Source organism: Spermophilus citellus, assembly GCF_964194105.1.
Source record: "Spermophilus citellus genome assembly, chromosome: 2".
Taxonomy (NCBI): Eukaryota; Metazoa; Chordata; class Mammalia; order Rodentia; family Sciuridae; genus Spermophilus; species Spermophilus citellus.
Genome location: NC_138183.1, coordinates 174,515,046 through 174,531,047, shown reverse-complemented (window position 1 = coordinate 174,531,047; position 16,002 = coordinate 174,515,046). Strand labels below are relative to the sequence as shown.

Here is a 16,002-nt window from a genome sequence, read left to right as displayed (position 1 = left end):
TCTGTGTCAGACTCCTGATCTGCCTACAGAACTATAAGATAAGCAATTTTGTTGTGTAAACCTCTAAGGCAGTGGTAATGAATTATGGCAGTAATATAAAACAAATACAAATGCCTTCAAAATTGTGAAAAAACATGATTTTCAACTCAGTATTCTACACACTACCAATTAAATACAAGTTAAAATTAAACACATTTACAGACAGATCAACTCTCAAAAGAAATGAGCACCGATGCACCTTTCCTTGGGATAATGCTGGAAGATGTGATCTTCCCAAATAAGGGAGTAAACCAAAAAAGATAAAGACAATGCTGCAGAAGCTGAACTAGCTCTAACGCTGGAGAGGGCAGCTGGCAGGGAGGACAGGTGTTCTGCAGGAGGAGAGCAGACAGAGTGGAGCCACTCAGGCAGCTCAGGAAGTCTGAGGGGACCAGGCTTGGGAGCTGGAGAACACTTAGGTCATGTGCCCATGTCACAAAGCATTTTTGACTATTTTTAACACCAGAGAACAATTAGCGGCAGTGATTTAGAAAACTAAGCCAAAGCAAGTTTTAACTTCAGAAAAACAAGGTTGTTTTAAAAAGGAAAAATAATTGTCATGTCTTGGTTGTCTTAGCAGTGAACTCTAATTGCATGTTCTAATAATACAGATGTAAGTGGATTGGAAGAGTACAGGGAAGAAAAGTGAAGGCCTGGACCTCTAGGTCTCCATATCCATTGGTTTGTTGTTTTTTGGTTGGTTGGTTATAGACTTCAGGGGTGCATAATTGGATTCTCTATAACCTTGATCTGTGGCATGCTCCCTTTTGTCGTTGTTGAGATGGAGTATGGTGTGTTACCCAAGCTGATCTCAAACTCCTCGGCTCAAGCAATTCTTGTACTTCAGCATCCCTAGTAGCTGGGACTGCAGGCTCCTGCCACCCATGCCTGGCTTCGTGGCACGTCCTTCACATTGGTCAACACGTGACCTGTTTTTAGCTATCTGGTTAGTTATTTGATTCATTACTTTTAATACATAATTAGCATTCATGAACCTATTATCCAAAATAAAAGCTGGACAATTATCTGTATCTACCTTGTGGTCCCTACCCTACCCTGACACCAACCAGTACCCCAGCCTGCCATAATCAATATCCTAAATCCCATGCTTATGATTCCTTTGCCTTCTTCATAGTTAAGCTGAACATCTTAAATTCATGACCAATTTGAAGATAGGGTTCCTGCTGGGCTGGAAATGGAAGCAGGGGAGGCCCTATGAAGTTCAACCCCTCTGTCATCATGAAGCAGCTTAGTAGCTTATTCTACACAATTCAGGTTATGATGCCTCAGAAAGAACACTGATCCCAGGGTTTTCACACATTAGATACCACTTTTTTGTTGTTTTTTAAAAAGGCTCCCAGCATTGCATTTATTTCTTGTTCTTCTTGTGTTCCTTTTCCTAACTACTCATTGAAATGAAAGGAAATTTTAGGGGAGGAGTACATGGAAATGCTAAAGGTCATCCTTCACAGCCTGGAGGCTGGCTGCCATGGCTACCATCTTCAGGCCACACTCTAAGACATACATGTTTCACCCATGGATACTCTAAAATCCCAGGTCTTATCAGATTCCTCCTGGATCCAGACATTCTGGAAGGGCTCCATCACTATAGAGACTCTGGTAGCACAGCAAGGAGTCATCTGAGTTCTGTTTATGTTATCTGAACACCTTGAGGCCCAGGCTGGCTATTTTCCTTGGCAACCTACCATGGTCTAACAGGCACCAGCAATGTGAGAGTCACTTAGGAGCTTGCTTGGAAGATGATCTTAACCTTAACAACTCATGAGGCAGCCATGTGACTTTTCTAGTACTAGAACCATGGATTTATTGACCAGTGGGCTACAGGAGCCTTTGAGGCTGACCTAGTCAAGCATTTCCCAAAGTATATAGTTCAAACACTAATTTTTAAGATGGTTAATAGATTTTAGATTTTTAAGATGGTTAATAAATTTTGGAGGATAAAAAAATTATCTTCCAATCAAGAAAATTTACAGAACACTGAATTTAAAAAAAAAAAGTAAGATTCTTTTTTTATACTTTCTCAGAACCTAATGTCCAAGAAGGTGACTTGTTTCCTATTTAGATGTGTGCAAGTTATCTAATTTTGCTGAGCCTCAGAAGAAATATATTTCTATATTTCTGCAATATAGAAATAATAATGCCCACTCTGAAGGGCTACTGTGCCTGTGAATGAGATAATGAGCTCAAAAGCCTTTAGTATGGAACTGAAATAGGAAATTTCAACAAATGTTAGTTCCCCTCTACTTCTTTTATGCCTTCCATTTTTTCTTCTAATTTTCCTCTAAGTTTAGCAAATTACTCCAATTAACAACTGTCTGTGAAACTGTTTAAAATTTATTTTAACAGATGCTTTGGATGTTATGTGTGCAATGAAGGCTCCCACGCAGCTCCCCTGGCAGAATAGTGGGACCCCAGGCCCAGTGTGGCAGATCACAGTAGGCACAGGGAAGGTGGTGCCCACTGCACACAGAGAGTGGGAGAATCACTCTCCAGGCTCCAGTGGCAGCTTCACCTCCTCCTCAGTCACCAAGGAACAGATGGAGTTTGGGGCTAAAACATGCAGCACTCGGCTGACTCAGAGGAGGAAGCTCTGGATCAGGAGACAGAGGCTTCTCAACTGGCTGTGTCCCCTCTCAATGCTGGACTCCTTCATCTGAGATCCCAGGCTTTGGGGTAGATGAGTTCCATGCTCCCTTCCTGAATCCATGTTGATCCCCATTTTAAAGGTTACCAGATGTGACAGAGTCATCAATCCAAGTGGCACAGCCTCCACACACACAAGATATTTTATTGAGACTAGAACAATTTACAGTGAAGCATTCTGTATATCACACTGAGAAAACTCAAGTTTTACAAATTTCAGGTTCACAATTACAAGTCACTTTTTGCTCTGAGGGCCAAAGGAAACACACGGAAAGGGGCAGACAGATGACAACAGGAGACCCAGACTTAAGGGTTTTCTCATAACTCAGCAGTATTTCTAGCCACCTTCAAAGACAAGGGGATGAAGCTGTCCCTATCCATGAGTCCAGAGCAGGACACACTTTCTATATCCCTGCTGCTTCTTCTGGTTCTAGTTCATAGAATTTCTATGGCAGCATTAAGAGGGACTAAAAGCTGCTTCCTGACATCACAGACAAGAACAAACACAGAAGCCATTTAGCCTGAAAAAACTCACTTGGGGATCCGTTTGGACTTAGAAAATGCTCTCAGCCCCCATGAAAGTCATTTTTTTTTAAATCCACTTTTCAGAAAAAGATGATTGTTAAAATTTTTTTTTCTATTTTGAAAATGTTCTAACATCCTCATAAATAGACCAGTGAAAGAAACTCTTGTGGTTCATTATACAGAAGCAGATGATGAAACCAAGTTCAGTTTCAATTAACTGCCTGGTGATATAAGTGAATCTTGGCCAAACCCTTCTCCCCTAACACTGTTTCCCATTCAACTCCATCTGCCCGCTTGCTTCCCTTTCAGGATTTCTCCAGGGCTGGGAGAAAACCTAAACCCAGCATGACAGCAGCAATTGTTCAGGGCTAGAGAATTAAGCTCAATTCTGCCTGACAAGTGAGTGACACTGTGAGTCAAGTCAGGACCAGACGGAAAGTGACAAAAACATTCAGTCTCTGGAATGAGATTTTTCTGGCAAGTGGGCCCTTAAGGAAAAAGTTTCTTTAAGGATACCATAGGTTTTTGGAAGTGACATGTGAATTGCCAAGGTGATGATGACAGTGAGTCTTCTTTCAGAAACTGGTGTGAAAGAAATCTCATTATTCAGACAACACAGAGAAATGGCCTGTCTAGACAGCTGGGTTGATGAAGTGGCTCAGCACGGTTATTTCCAGCATATTGGAAAGGCTGTTCCCTCATTTCCTGTGAAAACAGAACAACATTTCACCCCCTTTTGTTTCTGTGTGATTGTAAGAAAAAAATAAATTATACCTCATGGCTGAGTCTTTTCTCCTGGATCATCATGATGACCACAATCTGGGGAGAGGTACCTTAGCTAGTGTTGGGCCACCATCGGCTGAAAGATGAAACCAGTTCTGCATGCTTTGGGACAGTGTTCATTTGGGGTTCCTCTCTCACCTCTTCTTTGATTTGTCTGGACTACTCTTGGAGAGAGGCTCATAAGTACTCTGCTGCACCCCTGTTCCTTGTTGATCATTACAATCTAATGGAAAATTATAGTTCCAAATTTTAAAACTGCACACATGCATACATATACCCGTTTACACACAAAGGGGAAAGCTGAAAAAAAATTCACAGCGTTAGCAGAGGTGATCACAAATTGATGGGATGAAAAGATGGGTTTTTTTTTTCTTTGTGCTTTTCTGAATTTTTCCAAGTGGAAATAATGATTTCTGTTTGTTTTAAGGAAACAAAATTGGTCCTTTCTTGTCATGTATGGAGCCAATCTACTGAAAAACTATGATTTATCTTGGTCCAATGACTTCAGAAGGCAAGGCATGAAAACCTATGCCTGCTCTAGCTTGCTAACATCTCACTGGCCAGCGAATCTGTTTTCAGCAGAGCTCTGTGCATGTGGGTCAGCTGCACCCAAAGGATGACTTTAAGTTTCCTCTGTGGATGCTCAGTAGTCAGAAGGGCTATAAGGTAGCTGCCCAACAGTTGGAGTCCATTGACTGATTCAGCCCCCATCTGAGCTGAGGTTGCCTTGGTTCTCTTGCTCAGAGATCCAGGGTGCTATACCTTATAGCATTTTCTAAATAGGAATTTATGAACAGATGCCTAGTTGGTAATTGAATTTTAGTTTGCACTTCAAATGGGGCTAGAAGGCCAGGCAGTTTCCTAGGAACTCAAGAGTCCTACTGTTTCTGTAGGAACTTGTTTCCAGCACTGTGAAGATCATGCACAAGAGGATAGGCCATTTTCCAATCTCAGCTGGAGGCAGATCCTCCCCTGCCTTCTCCCCACCTCCTCTAACTCATTGCCACAATGGGTTCCACAGATGACAGGTCTGTCTTCCCAGACTGGAGTTGCAAGGAAGGCAAGAGGTTATTAGCTAGTGGAGCCCTCCGACCATTGCTCTTCTCTGTCCAAGCCACCCTGAAGGAGGCAACTGGGGAGGGTGGCCTGTCTTCCTGAGGCTTGGGGGGTCTTTGGCACATGCTCAGTAATGCCTTTAACTCTACCCTGAAGTTCTCATTCAGCCAGCAGTAGATGAAGGGGTTGTAGCAGGTGCTACTCATGGCAAACCAGTGGAAGGCGAAGTAGAGGGCATTGTTGGTGCGGATGACCTTACTGGACAGGAGGAGGACGTAGCAGTTGAGAGGGAACCAGCACAAGGCAAAGAGGACCACCACAAGCATCAGCATCTTGATGGTTTTCTTCTTCTTGCGGCGCAGGGCCAGGTACTGCTCAGTGGTCACATCGCCAATCGTGTTACACAGCCACAGCTTCTTGGCCACACGAGCATAGGCCACAGAGATGATGAGGAGAGGGAGGATGTACAGCAGGATGAAGGTGGCCAGGTCCAGGTACTTCCAGAAGAGATCGGCTGGCTCAGGGAAGTCTGGCAGGCATAGGGAGCGTACAATGTCCTCACTGCAGGCAGGAGAGAAAGAAAGAAGGTGACGGGGAGGAGAAAAGATGGAAAGCCTTCACCCCAAGAGGCGCCAGCCCCTCCCTCCCCTGGACTCTTGGCACATCTGTCTGTTATAGCTCTTTTGACACTATAGCCTAAGTATCTGAACACGTTTCTCACTCCCCACAAGGCTGAGTTCCATAAAGGTAAGGAAGACACTGAATCTCTGAGTCCTCTTAGTCTTGTGTTGTTCCTAGCCCACAAATAAGATCTAATAGGTATTTGTTGAATGGTGAAACAGTAGTGTCCTTAAAAATGTACCCTGGTCCTCTTTATCTTTCTTACTAGGTCCATGTGCCTTGTTGCTCTTGTTATATGTAGCAAAATAAAAATCCCCTTTGCTCTTGTAGGGAAAAAAAAAGTCTTCCATGTGTGAAGGCAGATGGGGGGTCTGAATGTGGGTGGATCTGAGTGTCTGATTTCTTCCAATATCCTGGAATTCTTGAAAGGAGCCTTTATCAATAATTTGAAAAATTGACCTTCAGGGCTTCTCTGTCTCTCTTGAGTCTGCTTTTGTCATAGAAGTAAGCAAAATGTGTCTTTCAAGGACACAGTGCATAGCCACTGTAGCAGACACTGGGAGTGCATTGTCTTGGTCCCCAGGACCTCCCTTAACAGAGCATCAGCCCCCAGCTGCTGCCCCTCCAGCAAGAAATGCTGGCATCCGTGGTCCTTCTAGGATTACCCTAGACACCGAAAATCCTTTCCATGGATTCAGTAAGAGCAGAAGTGGGGGCAGTTTCTATTTTCTCTAGTAAGCCTGGAGCCAGTGGCTGACAGGAATGTGAAAGCCAAGCTCTCTGGCCTGCAGCAGGGTTTTTCCTCCAGATTCTACTCCTGACTCTAAAGATTGCTCCAGAGACTCCAGCTTCCCCTTAAGCTACACCCTGGCATGGGTTCTCCCTTCCCAGTCCTGCCTCCCTACCCCTTCACCCAGTATTCCTTGGAGTATGGGCCTAATAAACTTCTTGCATGTGTGCATACCTTTATCTCAGGCCCTTTTGGAACTTCACCTACAACAACGTGTGAAAGGTTGAAAATCCCTCTGTGATCATTCATTCATTTATTCACTCAGTAAATACAGACTGAAGGCTTGTTACAAAGAGTATGGTTGAGATCACTGAGATACCAAATCAGAAACTGAGCCAGCTTGGGCTGCAGTTGTGGCGCCGTGGCAGCGCACTTGCCTAGCATGTGTGAGGCCCTGGGTTCGATTCTCAGCAACACATTTAAACACACTGACAACTAAAAAAATTAAAAATAAAAGAAACTGAGCCAGCTCTTTCTAAATTTAAGAGTCTAGCAAGGAGATAGGTCTTAATGAACTACTTTAAATTTTAAATACTGAATGTTTGAAAGAATTTCCCATCTGGTAAAAACATATGATAAACAAATCTAGGTGAGAGGTTGGGGAATTAGGAGAATCCTGCCTCAGACACATACACACATATATGTTTTTCTAAGTCCTGTGAGAATTTAAACCTTGCTCATTTTAAACTAGGTGCAGTTGATTCCCATCTCAGTCTATGTGAGCACATGCCCCCCTGGTGGCAAAACCTGGTAACTACTGCCTGGTCCTTGGAGAGAGATTGGAAAGACAATCAAGAGGAAGCTGAAGTGGTTGAGAAGAAAAAAAAGACAAAAGCTGGGTGGGAGGTGCAAAGAATAGGCATGGATCAGAAAGCAACATGATGGGAGAGAGGCCAGGATCATGGCTCAGTGGGGCAGGACTTGTAACTCTGATAGTTGTGGATCCAGAGGGGCCTCCAGTTTCCCTTTGCCAGGGCTTCCTGTCGATTTGAGAGAAGGCAGGGATAGGCGATCTCCTCTAAAGCCTAGGCTTCTCCTACTTATTCATCTCACCTGTACTTGAAGGTAAACAATTTCTGACAGATAGCATGAGGGAGCGAGAAGAAGGTAGCCATGATCCAGATCACAGCGATGTAGATGATACCCTTTGTGATAGAGATTCGGGGCTTTAAAGGATGCATAATGACCTGAAAAACAAGCAAACAGCATCACTAGCTAAACAAGTTTAAAGCAAATGAGACTCCAGATACTGCAGCTCAGTTGTCACTAAGATATGCCTTATTTATTAAGCAAGCACCCTTTACATTCATTGTTGAGGCCCTGAGCTGACCAGGTATCCGGGGGTTGGGGGGCAGGGACCATGCCCCACTCCATAGTCAACCTTCAGGAGTGTAAAAATGGTGCTGTCTGGATTCAGAGAGTCTTGGCAGTTCAAATGCTTCTTGCTGCAGACCTGGGACCAAGGAGGGCTTGTGGAGGAGGTCTGCTTGCATAGCCCCAAAGCAAAGCTGGTAGAGGGACAAGCCCATGCTCAGTGCCTACGTCCTTGAGATCTGACTTAATCTTCCCAGGATTCTAGACACCTTAGGTTATGCAGGGCTCTGAAAAGGTCTGAAGCTGTTGTACCTCTCATGGAAAGCTGCATTGACACTTATTTGGGAGCTCACAACACCGTTTATGAAAGCTGCTAGCAAAATTGCAATGGGGCTCAGCATCCACACGTCTACAATAAAGCCAGTGTTATAGGCTTCAGGGTGAAATGCACTTGAAATTGCTACTGTATGCCAATCAATTCTTCTAAAAGCTTGAACATTTAAAAGCATCTTCATTTTAAGATGAGAATCATTACTTCTTGGGAAAGGCTCTGGGGATAGGTGAGTTCAGGGTCAGGGAGACAGAGGTCATACAGAGTTGCTGCTGTCTTAGGACACTGCATGTCCTGAAACACATGCAATGTTCTGGATGTTTCTCAGAATTTTTTTCTTCCCAATTTTTTTTTTTTTAAGATCTTATGGGAGGTTGTGATGAGTTTTCGGAAGCTTCCCAGAACATCTCCATTCTAGACTTGGCCATCTCTGCCCCTCCTACTCCTGTGTTCAGGTTTGCCGAAGGCAGTAGTAACCTGGGAAAAGTCTCCAGACACTGTTCAGGGATTTCATTGGCATTGGGTCAAGACCCTATGTTTGAAAATATGGCAACATGGTCAACATAAGCAAGATTTAGCCCCTGTTCCTCAGCCCCACTCAACCCATGCACCAACTCTTAACTGTGTTAGACAGGAGTAATCATAGGCCAAGGACAGGTAGCCTAAAGATCTTATTGAATAAAAGGAGATTTAAAAAAACAGAAAATATTTGTATGTAAATGTTCACACTTTGCTGTAATGTATTTATAGCATATATGAAGAGTTCATTCTTACAAAACAATAACATTTCAAAAAAAAATTTCAAAGTTTGGCTAGTCCAATTCCTTATCAGATAGATGCTTGTGTCCCTTCGAAGACATTCTTATCATGTTGTCATCCGGACTTTGCTTAGATATGGCTGGGAACATGGAATGCATGACCTCCCAGGCAGCTTTGTCCACCTTTAGACATTTCATTAGAAAGTCATTCCTCACATTGGACTTCAGCTTTGAGCCTGCATCTTTGAAGCTCCTTATCCCTGGGTGCTACTCAGAATAAATCCCATTCCTCTTTGTCCTCTTTGTCCTGGTGGCCCTAATGATACTTGTTTTTTAGGTTTCCTTGAGTCTTCTCACAGCAGAGTGGTCTAGTGATCACAGAGTAGCATGGAGCCACATAGACCTTGGTGCTAGAGGCATTATTCATAGTCACATGATCTTGAAAAAGCTATCCATGCACTTTTCCAAGCCTTGGTTCCTTGATTCAGCATAGTCTAAACATACAACACAGGCTCACTGAGTTAGCATAGGCAAGGCACCTGGCATGAAGCCATCCCCTTCCAGGATGGACACCCTCAGGTTCTCTTTGGGTTCCTACTACCATGTCCACCCAGGGCTTCTAATGCCTCACCCCAGGTGCTATCACCACCATGACACCTGCTCTTGTCATTGGATATTCTGGCTTGTTTTCCTCTTCAACAGTCTGGGCCAGTGAATACCCATCTCTTACTGAAGAGCCTATCTCCAACCTGCAATTACTGTTGCTCTCTTTTCATCTGTAATTTTCCAGGTTTCCCTTTCTACCCCTAAAATGAGCTCATTGATTTCTGAGACAGAAAATGCCACCACTGAGCCTTCATCAGACAACAAACTTTTTTTGAAACAACTAGGACAAAGGGTTTAAGATCCCTAATCTACATGCTTATCAATAAGAAAACATGCTCAATGAAATCTGGGCTAAAACCACTGTCTTGAGAGTATTTCCTGCAGACTCCAGGAAAGCAAAGCCAAAGAGGGAAGGACCGTGTTGGAGGTTGGTGCCCTCACCTGGTGGCGGTCCACAGCAATGGCCGTTAGTGTCAGTGCTGAGACATGCAGGGAGCAGTACTGGGCAAAGCGGCTGACATGGCACATGCCCTTCCCGAACACCCACGTGCTGTTCACAAAGCGGACCTAGAGACAAGCAAACGGAAGTTAAGAGAAAGGCAGCCCTTGATTCTGACACCCCCTTGACCCCCTGGCGGTCTCTAAGGAGCATATCCTTGGGAGGCCTCTCCCAGCTCCTCCTTTCTTTCCATATATGAGGCCAAATCGTGATTACATGTGATTTCCCCCAGCTCAGCTCATTATCATTCATTCAGTTCAACAAACCCTGATTGTGATTCTATGTCATCAGGACAGGAGATCTTAGGACAGGAGATCTTAGGAAAGACATGGGCTTTGGAAGTGGACTTCCTACCTCTAAGAGTTTATCACTGTCCAAGCTTGGCAATATATGTAACCTCTGTTAACCTAGTTTTGTCATTTGCAAAGGAGAAAAAAAAAAGGTATCACAATTTCTACCTTACAGGCTTAGTATGAAGTCTGTAAAGGATGAGAAGAAACTATCTGGCAGATTGTTAGAAAGCTATTAATAGAAAGAAGTGGTAGGTATTTCTATGAGTAATAATAGAATTCATTCTTTGCCCAACTAAGTTCAGTCTAGTGATTACATAACACAGCGTTTGGACTGTACCAGAAATTTGGGCTAAGCTGATCTTGTGACTCCTCATCTGGGAAGGAGAACCATGACGAGCTTGGAGTGGTATGGATCAGAGAGAGCTATGGTGCCCTAGGAGAACCTAGTCCTCCTACCACGACAGCCAGGGCTGTTTGCTCAATTAATACATGAGCAGCTCCTGGGGAGTATTGCTGCTTGCCCAAGATGGACCAAGCATGATTTTGATCAAGGAGCTTGCAATCTGGGCAGGGGGGAACCAAATAACCCAAGTACAGGGTGGAAAGAAGTCAATGCCCTATAGAGACCCAGGCAAAAGGCAATTAGACCACCATGTAGGAGTGTGAGTGGGCAGAGGAGAAACAGAGGTGATGAAGACAGAAACAGAGCAAGTCAGCCCCACAGAAAAGAGTACACTGTAGAGATTTACAGCAGATTTTTTGGTCATCCTGGGAAAGACATTTGGACCCTCTAAGCCTCAATTTCCTCATCTGCAAAATGGAGCTGCCTCTTTTTAGAAGGTTGTTATGGAAATCAAACAGGATGGGGAGAGGGAGCATGGGAAGAATAGTCAAACTCTATATAGGGCAGAGGGGTTGGAGGGTAAGGGAGGGGGCATGGGGTTATAAATGATGGTGGAGTGTGATGATCATTATTATCCAAAGTACAGGTATGAAGACACAAATGGTGTGAATATACTTTGTATACAACCATAGATATGAAAAATTGTGCTCTATATATGTAATAAGAATTGTAATGCATTCTGCTGTCATATATAAATAATAATAATAATATTCATCATAAAAAAATCAAACAGGATGGACAACACAAATCAAGTAGGCACAACAGTGCCTAGAACCCAGCAAGTGGGTGACCCTCTGCACTGCCACTGTGACTACATCAGAGACATCCGAAATGAGGAAGGACTTGCATTGGTGTAGATCAGACCAAAAGACACTGATACTGGATCATGTCGTGGCTGGGAATGAGGAGTGGACAAGTCTGGCCTGATCGTGAAACCAGGACAGCAGACGGTGGGCTTTCCTCTTTTCAGGGTAGACAGGGAGGAGCCATTTGAGGCTTTTGAGCAGTCTAGCCACATTATAGAGCTAGCAATATTCACCCCTACACTTTTCACCCCCACACTGAGTGAATGACCAAATCCAAACCTCTAATGGTTTTCAAATACATTCCCTTGTCTTTCAGCCCTGAGGTCATGGCCCTGGTACAGCTTCCTCCCCACTCTTAGCTCTTATCTCTAGCAACTCAGCCCGCACACTGCTGTTCATAGCTTCCTTAATAAAAAATCAGATTGCTGTTACCAACCTGCTGAGCATGGCCCACAGTTCTCAGGCCACAGCCAGATGCCTCATGAGTATCCAGGCCTGTTCAAACTTGGCCCTGGCCTTGCTTTCTGGTCCACCACTGCCTCTCCAGCCCCAGGCCATCCCTCCTCTCATCTCTGCTGCTCCAGCTACACTGAGCCACTGGATGTTCCTCAATACACTGTGAACTTTGATGTCTCCTTGCCTTTGTCTCCCTGGTCCCTCTGCCGGCATTGACTGTTCAGCATGACCTGGAAACTCCTACTCATCTAGGTCCCTTTGAAATGTCATGTTCTTTGCAAAGTCTCCTTTGACCCTCTCATGGGACTCTGGTGGGTGGGAGTGAAAGACCCCCCTCTAGGTTCCACTGCATTTTGTGTATGTCTCTACAATGGGAACCGTGAATAACTGTTTACTAAGCTCTCAGTGGTCAGAGCTGGGCTTCTGATGACCCTAGTGAGTGAAGTAGATAGGAAGGGAGACATGAGAGGGAGGATACTCTCAACAACCAGCCAAAGCAGGATGCCTTGCCCTGCTGAGTAGACTAAGGGGTTAGAAGACCCTGTCCCCATACTCCTCTCTCTCCCTGATTACCATCACCTTATGACTTTAATAGGAATTTGGATTCAGCAGCTCTAAGGGTCAGGTTAAAGTCCGAGGTACTTTGGCTCATCCTGGATGGAGTGCAGGATTTTTAGCACCTTGACTTCCTGTCTTGCAGACCATATTCTGGGGCAGGGGCTCCCAGCTCTCAGCTGTAGCTGGCCTTAGGTCCCTGGCCTCCTTGTCCCCCCATGTGTCTATAGCAGATTCAGCCCTATAGCCTGGCTCTGGGCAGTAGCACCAAGGCCAGGCCATGGAGCCTTCCAGTTCCCACTGTGGATGACCCAGCCCATCTCAGCACTGCCCACTGTCAGGTCAGAAACCTAGGGAGGAGGGGTAGATGGGTGGTACAGTGGTAGAGCATTTGGCTGGCAGGCAGCAGGTCCTGGGTTCAAACCCCAACACCATAAAACAAACAAAAACCAAGGAGAGAAAGAGATGTTGCTTTCTTGTGAATCAAGGCAACAGAAGCAGTGCTCTTTGTCCTTGAGTTAGTACTCAAATAACCCTTAATGGGCATCAATAAGTTCTATATAGACCAGAATGAGAATAGGGAAAGTTCATAGTTTGGAGCAGTGGAAGCAGAACATGGTCCTAGAGTGACCTCCATTCCTCTGGTGGTGTGGTGGACAGACATCTGGACTTGAAGTAGGGGATGTAATTCTTATCCTGGATCTACATATTACTAGCCACACAGCCCTGAACAAGGGACCGAACCTCTCTCTGTCTTAGTTTCCTTATCTGCCAAATGTGAGTGATGTTCTCATAACAAACTAAGAGAAAGAGAATGTAAGAGTTCTCTGAGGATTTAAGATTTGGAGGGACATTCACATAGGTGCATGGACTCTTCTTTTTGTTTTCTGTCATTTCTGGGTATCTGTGTGTGTGTTGAGAGAAAGAATGGCAGAGGCAGGCATGAACAGATTCTGCTTTGACAGTAACTCAAATAAAAATAAAGTTATTCCATAAATTGAAAAAGATGTAACCCATGATATAGAAACAGGCAGATTGCACAGTCACAGCCTTCATGATTCCAAATTATCCATGAGAACTGCACTTTTAGGTTATAAAAGGACAGAGATTACACCACTAATGTTGAGTGGCCAGGGCTTGGGGAGGAGGCCATGAACCACCTGTGTGCTGGGGAGCCAACCAAGCCAGGTGGGGCCCATGTTCACTTCACCCTCATCTCTCCCCCAACACAGATCTCATACACAGCCTCACTGTCAATCAACAGAAAGGAAATGAAATAAGCAATCTAGGAAAATGCACCTCAGGTTCCATTAACATTCAACAATTGTGTGATATTTTAGTTGCAGCATAAAACAGCACCCCATTGATATGGAAGGGTAGACCTTTAATAGGGAGAGAGGAGGTGATCTAATAGTGTCTGCTAATATTTTAAGGGCTTGATTTACTGTTTGATAATCAAAAGGGTGCATGCATCCAATAAGATTAAACAGCAATGAGATTATCCAGCTGCAGACACTCCAACCATTGACCCAATGTCACCAGCTGCAGAAGCTCTGGTTTAGAAATTAATTGAGCAAAAGATGGGAGGGAGGGAATGAGGGAGAAAATGTGAGAGAAAGAGAGATGGAATGAGAGAGAAAATAGGAGAAAGGTAGGATTGACAGAAAACTAAGACCATAAGAAGAGAAGAAGGTGATAAAGGATGCAATAGAAACAGACAAGTAGAGAGAGAAATGAGAAACAGACTTCAGAGAGAGACAGCGACTGGTGGAAAGACTAAGAAAAATAGAGGAGGGGTGAAGCGTGATAAACTAGGGATGAATGACAAGAGAGACTAAAAGATGAAGTCAGAAAGGCATAAGTACCAGAAATGAGGAGGTGGAAGAACCTTAGGGGTGGAAAGATGGGGGTGGGGTGAAGAGGAGAGAAAGGGAGGGAGGCAATGACAGAAGGAGGGGAGAGAATTGAGAAATCAGATAGACAGATGAGAGGGCGACCAAGAAAGCCTGAGGCTGGGGAGCCAGCGGAGCCAGGGACCTTACCAAAGTGAAGGGGGTGTTGAGCAGCGTGATCATTATGTCTGCCACCGCCAGGTTGACGATGAAGAGGCTGGTGGCCGAGTGCATTCGCTGGTTCTTGAAGATGACATGACAAACCAGCACGTTGCCAAAGAGCGAGAAGATGATGATGAAGGAGTAAGCCACGATGAGCAGGGCTTTCACCGTGGGGTTCTGGGACTCGGCCCCGTAGCGCCTCCTGCCCACAAAGTTCTGCCAGTCGGAGAAGGTGTAGTTGTTCCAGGAGAAGAAGTGCGAGGTGTTGGGCACCGCCAGGGCAGCCTCCAGGCTCTGCTCCTCCGCCCGACCCTCGGGGCGCTCAGTGGCTTGCACCAAGTGGAGAAGGAGGAGCAGCAAGAAGTGATGGACCATTTTCCCGGAGCCGCTGGTTCCCTGGGAGCGCGCTGCCGGGACGTTGCTCCCGGACTCGGGGTGCTGGGAGCCGAGCGCGCCCGGGCTGTGGCGCCAGGGAGCCCCGGACTGCCGGCGCCCCGCTCGCAGCCGGACTCAGGCAGCTACCAGCCCTTGGTCGACAAGCTCAGGGCTTGTTTCAGCACTTTTATATCTGCTCCCCCCAGGCTGCCAGTGAGCGCCTCGCCTATTGGGCAGCGCAGCGACTCTTGCGCCGACCGTGACGCGCTCGGGCTCTGACAAGCCTCGCTCGCTCCACGGTGCTTGGCGGCGTGGCTGCAGTCCCCACGCCCAATCCACTCCCACTCCAGCACACAACTCTCGTGGCGCTGCAAAGTGCTTTCTCCAATGCACCTTGGCTCGTTTTCTCCTAACCTCTAGTGAAGGAAGAGGACAGGTGGAAGCAGCCCTTGGGGGCGAGTGGGGATTATGTGGGATCACATTGCAAAACTTGGTCTGCCAGGGGGTCTCCTTCAGTGACGAGGATAAATTTCATTTGTTTCCATCTGTGCTGTAGTATTAGCCCAGTTGCAATTTTGAGTTGGATCATTGAGTTCTGGTGGACTAAGGAACGAAGCAAACAATGAAACAGAGGCCTTAGAATTGCTCCAAACTCTCAGAGCATCTGGATTATAGGCATGCTGGAGGGCTTTTTAAAGGCTTATTATTTATTTGACAGCTCTCAGGAACGCAATGGGGGGACCTTTGTTTTTCAAAGAAACTCTTCAGAACAGTTTTCCTGATAGATCAAAGGAAACAAGAAGCTTAGCTATGTGCCCACTGACTGGGTAAGAGTTTTCTATCCTGAAAGTTGCAGAAACTGTATCTGATAGGAATATGATGATCCATGTTGCTTTTTAGTTCCCCACCTACTTCTCCATCTTGCTCACCTGTTTGCACTTCCATTGTGCAGCCACCCATCCCCTGCTACTGACCTTTCTGACCTTGTTCTTAAGACCAGGGGCTCTGGAATCAGGGTCTAATCCCAGCTTTGTCACCTCCTCGCTGAGATATTAGGCAATTTATTTCACCTTT

At 45.3% G+C, this 16,002-nt stretch overlaps 1 protein-coding gene across 2 annotated transcripts; it reads right to left on the bottom strand.

Moving 5' to 3' along the window:
• Positions 1-5,003: 5,003 nt before the first annotated feature.
• Positions 5,004-15,060, bottom strand: GPR83 (G protein-coupled receptor 83; the record flags this gene model as incomplete). 2 transcript variants are annotated; one of them, XM_081279807.1, is made up of 4 exons in its annotated part: positions 14,542-15,060; positions 9,929-10,054; positions 7,532-7,665; positions 5,004-5,628 (listed from the first exon to the last, which is right to left on the bottom strand). In XM_081279807.1, the coding sequence occupies exons 1-4, from the start codon at positions 14,926-14,928 to the stop codon at positions 5,004-5,006; spliced, it is 1,272 nt and encodes a 423-aa protein (XP_081135933.1). In that variant the 5' UTR covers positions 14,929-15,060. The 2 variants fall into 2 exon arrangements, with proteins under 2 accessions (XP_081135933.1, XP_081135934.1); XM_081279808.1 differs by lacking the exon at positions 9,929-10,054.
• Between the last annotated feature and the right edge of the window lie 942 nt (positions 15,061-16,002).